The following is an 8,006-nucleotide window of genomic DNA, read 5'->3' as shown; positions in this document are numbered from 1 at the left end:
AAGCAGCCCGCCGCGGGGGTGCGGGCGTCGTGCCCGCGGTGCTGTCTTGGGGAAAAGCCGAAGGGCCTGGGCAGACGGGAGGGCGAGCAGAATGGGGGGCAGGGGTCCGTGTAGCCAAACGGCGGCTCCTAACGGTTGGGGTGGAAGCCAAGTATTTGCAGACGTGTCCTGGGTTGATCTTGCTGTTATGTGGTTGGTTTGATGAACTGCAGGTCTCCCTGACTTAGTCCCGGATCCCTATTACATCCAGGCGTCCACGTATGTCCAGAGGATGTCCATGTATAACTTGAGATGTGCTGCCGAGGAGAACTGCCTGGCGAGGTAGGCATTGCCCCCGGCTTTTGCCTGTTCAGCGTGGGTTCTTGTGCTCCTGTGCCCACCGCAGAGTACCTGAGGGCACGGTGGAGAGTGGAGAAAAGTGAGGCTGGAGGGCCCAGGGAAACACAGCCCGGTTGGTAACCTTCTTCTAAGCCTCTGGCAGATGGTAGGGTGTGCGTGTAAGAAAACAATACCGCCGTATCAGAGAGACAAACTACAGATGCTTTGAAGAACCTACATTTTGTGAAAAGTTATAATCGCATGTTTCTATTATTAGGCTCATTTGAACGTATCTGAATTTTGCAAAATGGAGGCACCTGAGAAAGCCACATGAATCTGGTGATTTTCATCTCCCTTTTCTAATCCAACCAGATCATATTCTACTCCATTTAAAAAAAAAAATAAATCAAACCCACCCTATTCTTAACCGCCACAAGTTGCTATTTTTAAAATTGTAACATGCTGGGACTATGCCTTGCAATGTCTCTTAAGACTCGAATGTCCAGGAAAAGTGTTTCAAAGTCTTTTAATGGGTTGAAATAACAGCTTTGCTATGAAGTCAGGTCCTGTCCAGCTGGCAAAGAGGGATTTTTCCTGTTTTGTTTGGAAAGAAATCAGTGTGGCTGTTTTTAACCATTTTAACTTGTTTGATACCTTATCATGCAAAACAGACTTATTTATTTACCAGCATCACTAATTGATGTCAGACTGTTTCCAGGGTCATGCTCTTTCTTCACTTGCTGGAAAAAGAAAACATGGCATAATAAGCGGTGGTTTTTTACACTCACTTTATAGTGAAGACTAATTTAAACGTTATTTCTGGCTATCAATTGATTAAAATATTCCAGTATTTGAAAGACTGTTGATAATAGCTATGTGAAATGGGAAATGTAGCCTGAGGCATATAATTATGCTTTTTTGCTGCAACAGAAACAAACATCTGTTGTGTGATCTTACACGTGCAGGGAGTTACTTTGGTTAACAGCAACTAATGAAATTGTATTTTTGGTACCAGAGTCATTTTACTGCGAAACGGTGATCTGCTTCAGCAACGAAGGCAGAGAGTCAGTGGTCAGACTCCTGTGTATAAGATTGGAAGCAGTTCTGAATCTTATTCAGGTCTTGGTCTGACACCACGCACTTCTGAGCACACCATGTGGAGATCTTGTGTGTCTCCAATGAATGAGCCTTAAGGGGGGCTGAAAAGATCTATGCAACCAGTTACTTCCGAGACAATACAAAGGGCTTTTTGAAGTGTTTCTTGCATATACTCACGGCTCTTTTTTGCATTATTACAGTTCAGCTTACCGAGCAGATGTTAGAGACTATGACAACCGGGTGCTCCTGAGATTCCCCCAAAGAGTGAAAAATCAAGGCACGTCAGATTTTCTGCCCAGCAGACCCCGTTATTCATGGGAGTGGCACAGCTGTCACCAGTGAGTGAAGTGCTCAGTATGGTACCTTCTGATTACCTTTTTAACTGACAAATTATTACTTACAAGGTGGCACTTTCTAAAACTGCAGTGAAAGGGGGGGAAGCCATGGGGAAACTTTAGCCTGTTACTGTCTGATTAATTTTATGGCAGTTGTAATTACTCCTTGTATAGCCACATGAAACCAAAATGGATATGAAGCTTATCTGTAAGTGTAAAACTCTTACAAGTATAAGTTCATTATAAATACAGGTCTCAAATCAGTTTTGATAGTGGCACCTTCTCCCTTTAAAGTATATTTTACATAGGTTATAGTCCAGCTACGTTTAAGTGGAACCAGTAAATAAAAGTCCCAGTCATGTTAAACTAACTGTGGAAACCCTAAAGTGTGCATTTTACTAGCATGTTCCCTATAATACATCGTTGGGAATGTTGACCCATGCTTATTGACCTGAATTTCATGGGTTAGCTCTTGATGAGAAATGGTCTGCTGAGTATGGGAAAGAGAAGATACTGAGTTGACTCATCCCATTATCAATATCCTTATCATATAGCAGTATTGTTCTATAAATAGCAAAATTGCTGTAAACATGGCAAATCGAGTGTAGTAGAACGTTCTTAACATTTTGAGACCAGGTAACACTGCAAACTTGTAGATTTTCAGAAAATTCACATACAACAGTTGGCAGGTTTGTTCCAAGTTTTGCTATGTCATAGCAGAACTGGTTCTAAAATACTAGAAAGCTTACCTTCCACCTTGCTTAAAATACAATTCTGCTGTGGTAGGTACATAAGTGATAAATTAATAATTGTTCTATTAAAAAAAATTAGGTAATGTGGGCTTGATCTAAAGGCCCCTGGAGTCAATGGAATATTTCTTTCTAGCTTCAGAGGCTTTAAGCTTTGAATGAAAAATCAGTATCATTAGAACAAAATCTTTCAAAGAAAAGACTGATATTTCTAGTTTATAAAACTTCTAAGGATCAAAAAGCTAAAACTAAAACAAACCAAACAAAAAAAGCTTCCATAAATGTTTTAGCTAACCCCCACCCCTGAAAATAACCACCATCATCAACAAAAGAGCCCTAACCCTGGTGCTTGCAAAGTTGATAAATGGATGAAATGGATAGAGAGCAATTGAAATATTCCATTTGTAGAAAGGCAGTTTCTAACTCTGCCACAATAGCCCAGCAATTGCTATCCAGATGCAAAGTATCTCTGATGTTGATTCAGTTCTTGGACAGCAAATACATTGCCTGCAAAAAAATGTTTCTTGTGGTCATTTCCATGACAGTGAAAGCTGTCATGACAAGCTCATTTGGAAATTAACTATAACTGCTGAGTAGTTTGGCTAGCCATCAGACTTCAGTGTTAGTCATCATCTGTGGACTAGTTTTAGAGATCTTTACAGGCATGCTTGTGAGACTTTTGTGCTCCTCTTTGTTTTAACAGGATGGTTGAATTATGTTTAATTGTATCTTTTTCATATAACTCTTGAGCCGAAAGCATTCATTAGTAACAGCAGCCAAATGCTGCACAGACAAAGCACAGGTAGATAGTAAGTTTAGTTTTCCATGTGCTTGGAAAAAGTGAAATTGCAAGAATAAGAGGTGTTCGAGTCCACAGTAAGGGCTAGAATTCACTTTGTGTGAGAGCAAGAAAAATGCATCTCTGTGCCCAGACCAAAAGTGTACACAGTTTTGAAACAGAGATTACTTTAAGTGTAGACTGCAAAAATTGTTGACATCGGATGAGATGCGCATTGCCAGTACACAGAAGCCAATTTCTTCATGCAGATTTTGTTTTCAGTGATGTTATGAATGTGTTGCATTGATTGAGGGCCATGGAAACGTGAAAGTAAATTGTTGGGTTTTTGCTAGCAAGTAGCAAACTGCCCTGGAATTTACAGTATGTAAGGTAAGCATTCCTACCGAAACTCTGGCTAAAGGCAGTTATAAGATGTACAATTCAAATAGGAACTACTTAATACTTGCTATTGTTATTGGAAAAGACCTGAAATGGGAATTTCTGGAAAAACAGTGCTCCTGTGGAGTCTTTCCTTTAATTTAAAATCTGTTATTTTTTTATAGAACACGGCATCTTTATAGTCATTGTAAATTAGAATAATGAAAATGAAATTTAATTGAATGGCCAGTAACAGGGAAGTGTACTAACTCACAAGTTCTGTGTAATAAATAAAATTTGGCAAGATCTAAAAAAAAAGGTAGATCAAATAGGGATATGTTAAAATGTTATTGACAAGATCTGATCCATCTTTAATGATGTATCTATGGTTTAACAGGCATTATCATAGCATGGATGAATTCAGCCACTATGACTTGTTGGATGCAAGCTCACACAGAAAAGTTGCTGAAGGACACAAAGCGAGTTTCTGTCTTGAAGATACCTCCTGTGACTATGGATATTATAGACGGTACGCGTGTACAGCACATACGCAGGTAAGAGTTGGTTCAGAGACAACCAAGTTTCTTTTACCCCCTCTAATTTATCTTTGGATATTTTTTCTACCAATAATTTGATGCCCTAACCAGCTCTGAAATTCTCCATCACAGAGGCCAGGGTAGCAACTTGGACGCTGGTAATTTACCCAGGAGTTGCTAAATGTGGGTGTCTCATTAAAATGCAGGAACACTTATTAGCATCACCAGTAACTGAACTACATGAAAACACACCACAAGTTCTTATGGTTATAGGACTGGTCAAGCGAGCTAAAGGGAACCCAAGTCAGTAAAGAAGTTGTTTCCAGTGTTCATCCCCGACAAACTGCTCGATGATGTTCTTGGCTGCTCCCAGAGTTGGTAGCTAGTATTTTCTCCCTTGCAGAGCATGAGGCTGCAAGGTGCTGGATTCCCTTAATACCTGTAGCTACCAGCTCACAGTCCAACACAGAAAACTTACAGCATGGTTTTATGTGTGTATAGAAAGCTGCTAGAGAGAATGGCAGCCATGTGCGCGTTATGTTGGGTCATATATAAATGTAAAGCAAGATGTTAAAGGCTTATTAAGGAGATAGATAAAAAATGGAATGTACCATTATGATGATATACAAATTCTTGATAGACTCCTATCTTGAATATTGCATGGAGTTCTGGTCACCACCTCCCAAAACTGCTACAGAAAAGCTTAAAAAACTGAACCAACCAGCCCCAGGAGAACAAGGGTCATCAGCAGTGTAGTACGGCTACCACACTAAGAGATTTCATAGACCATACCACTTGGAAAACCAGAAATAACACCAAATCTTGAGTGGTCCTGGATAGAAAGAGAAAATTGTTGATACTCGCTGTTTCTTGCAGTACAATTTAAGGATACCCAAAAGAACCGTCAGACAAGAGCTTTAAAACAGAGATGAGTGCTCTTTTGACAGATGAATGAAGTAATAAATTCCTTGCCATTGGATGTTGCAGAGATCAGAAATATCTACATGGGTTCCAAAAAAATTTAGGAAGAGTAATGGAGGCTATTAAACACAAAAATCTGATGGTACCTCTTGTCTTAAATACAGTTAAATGCCTGGTGGAAGGAATTTGTCTGGGTAAAGGACATTACACGTCCCATTTTTTACGTTCTTTTCTCCTCAGGCATCTGCTGCTGACCACTGTCAGAGCCATGACACTGAGCTTGATGGATCTGTGGTTTAACTTAGTGCGGTCATACTTATACATAAACTTGTATCCCTTATTCTGCAGTTTTTAATCTAGGAGGTAATTATTTTATCAGAGAAATGACAGCTATGCTTCACTGGCTGACGTGTCCACATTTGAATTTTAAATATAATGAATGATCTGCAGTACATAAAGGCTTTGAAGAGGTTTTATAAATATCTTTTCTCCTTCTGTAGACTATGACATCTAACTAAGCGACATACATATTTTACAGCTGGAGTATTTGTGTCACTAGAGTCATGGCTGTGTCAGCATTTCCACTGGAATCCTGTATTTCAGGGGTTTGTAATTGGACTGTAAAAATTTCCTCCGGCCTCAGACTTGGCACATACATGTGAGAGCCTGAGCTGATCACCAGCTGGGTCAAGAGGGAGTTCCTGCAGGGCTTGGGTTTTGTGCACTCGGTGGGTCGCCAGACCAGATCAGCTTTCCCTAGAGCAATTTGTATCGGCCACAGTTAAAGACACCAGATCTGAACCACCGATACATTCATATATGGATGATCCTAACAGCAAAGACATTTTCAGAAAAGATCCATCTGGAAGAAAGGCTACGTTTTCAGTTCTCTTAGATTCTTGTGTCACTATTTGCCTGAAGAGACACCATTTCTTTGCAAAACTCAATCTGAAAATGGCCCTAGACTCTACTATCCAAAGATGGTACTTTGGCAGAGAACATCTATGGCAAAAGTTGTATCATTCCTAAGGGTAGAGTCAGGTTCCAACATGGTGATCGAGTTTGCACTCAGGAGCTCAGAAGCTATTCACTGGAGATCTACAGATATTTAGGTGCAGCCTTTGGTCGGTTTTGATTTTATTCTCACCTTTTGTAAAGAACAATGACTAATAGCATCAACAATATTTAGATAAAAGGAGCACTGTAACAAGTGATAATAAAATACAGATCTCTCAGGCATGAACAACTATCAATAGTATAGGTGTTTCTTATGCAGTAGTAATACAGTGCTGTCTATAAAAGTGATACGTTAGACTTATGTGTTCTAGTTTAGATATTAAGTGCCAAGAAAAAATAAGCCTCATTTTCTGAGGTAATTCTATCAGTACAGTCTGATGGTTAAGTCAGTTTCAGCCTGAGTGTTCCTAATGACTAGAATGTTACCATTCCTAATGATTTTTTGACTTAACTTCATTTTTAAGGGACTGAGTCCTGGCTGCTATGACACTTACAACGCTGATATAGATTGCCAGTGGATTGATATTACAGATGTAAAACCTGGAAATTACATTCTGAAGGTAAGGGTATTGTGAGTGGGGAGGTTTGTGGGAGGGAGTTTTCTTTTTTTTTAAAGAAGCAAATGATATGCATTCGTCTGTTGAATGTAAGTTACCAACTCAAACCTGGAAGTAGACAACACTGTGCTTTCTCCCCTTAAGGTGAGTGTAAACCCCAGCTATTTGGTGCCTGAATCCGATTACTCCAACAATATAGTACGCTGTGATATACGCTATACAGGCCACCATGCATATGCCTCTGGCTGTACAATTTCACCGTAAGTACATTCCTTCATCTTTGCAAGTGTTCTATATTCCTAGTACTGAAGTTGACAAACAGATTTATAAAGCTTAGAGATTTACTTTATATTGAAAGCATAGCTGCCACCATTAATTCCAGTGATATCCATTTCTTCAGTATGTTGTTTCTTGGGTTTCGGGATCTAGTGTGTTAATTCATATTTCAGATGGTATGTTTCAAAGGTCTTTTTTGGCAGCAATGATGGGAACAGTTGCTTCACTGTTGATAACTGCATAGCTTTCAAATCCTGACCTCCAGTAATTAAACTATTTCCATAAGGCTAGCACTGATTTTTAAAAATTACTAAGTCTTGAAAGACAATCCTCTGAGAACTTTGCTCCTGCAGTCGTGCCATCAAGATATATAGCGCTTTCAAAATTGCTGCTCCTGTCTGGGCTGCTAGATAACTACCTCTGGCTCATGCTTTCTTTGTCTTTGCACTAAAGCCTTTCCATGTTCATTCAATGCCCACTTATAGCATCCACGCAGAACTGTTAAGCAGTTACAGAGCTCTTAAAACATTCTGCAAAATCCCACACATGTATGTTACTTTGCTGCTGACATGGCAGCTGCCCTCCCTGAAACAGTTCTTCCAGACACACTCCATTTACAGCTTAGTTCTTTAAAAGTTTAAACAATGCTACAGTTACCCTTTTTTTTTTCCCCTCCAAAAAGGCAAGTTCATTCAATTAATGTTCTCACAGTAGATCTGCTGTAGCTTAGTATCTGTGCCACACACACACAAAAAGCCATCAGTCTCCTGTAACACAGAGGGAAGCAGCTCTCGATAATACCTTAGTTGCTCATACAATATATTTATGAAGTGGTTTCATGTGGATTGCATAAGGAGTATTAACATTGTATAGAGGTTCATGTCAGATAAATTCCAGAACAGTAACTGAAAAGTAAAATAAATGACCAGTATAGTCTGCTATAACAGCATCAGTGAAACAGACATACTGAATTCATGTGACTGTTGCTTAATTAGCCTTTAAAATATCCATTTGTTACTTTCTATTAGGAAAGCAGTAGTTGC

The 8,006-nt window shown here is 39.5% G+C and overlaps 1 protein-coding gene across 1 annotated transcript; it reads left to right on the top strand.

The window, feature by feature from the left end:
- Positions 1-217: 217 nt before the first annotated feature.
- On the top strand, positions 218-6,951 carry LOX (lysyl oxidase). Its single transcript, XM_009636548.1, has 5 exons — positions 218-321; positions 1,617-1,754; positions 4,054-4,210; positions 6,595-6,690; positions 6,832-6,951. The coding sequence occupies exons 1-5, from the start codon at positions 272-274 to the stop codon at positions 6,949-6,951; spliced, it is 561 nt and encodes a 186-aa protein (XP_009634843.1). The 5' UTR covers positions 218-271.
- The last annotated feature ends 1,055 nt before the right edge of the window (positions 6,952-8,006 follow it).

Source organism: Egretta garzetta, unplaced genomic scaffold (assembly GCF_000687185.1).
Source record: "Egretta garzetta isolate BGI_Z169 unplaced genomic scaffold, ASM68718v1 scaffold473, whole genome shotgun sequence".
In the NCBI taxonomy this organism is placed as follows: domain Eukaryota; kingdom Metazoa; phylum Chordata; class Aves; order Pelecaniformes; family Ardeidae; genus Egretta; species Egretta garzetta.
This window is presented reverse-complemented; position numbering and strand designations above follow the sequence as displayed.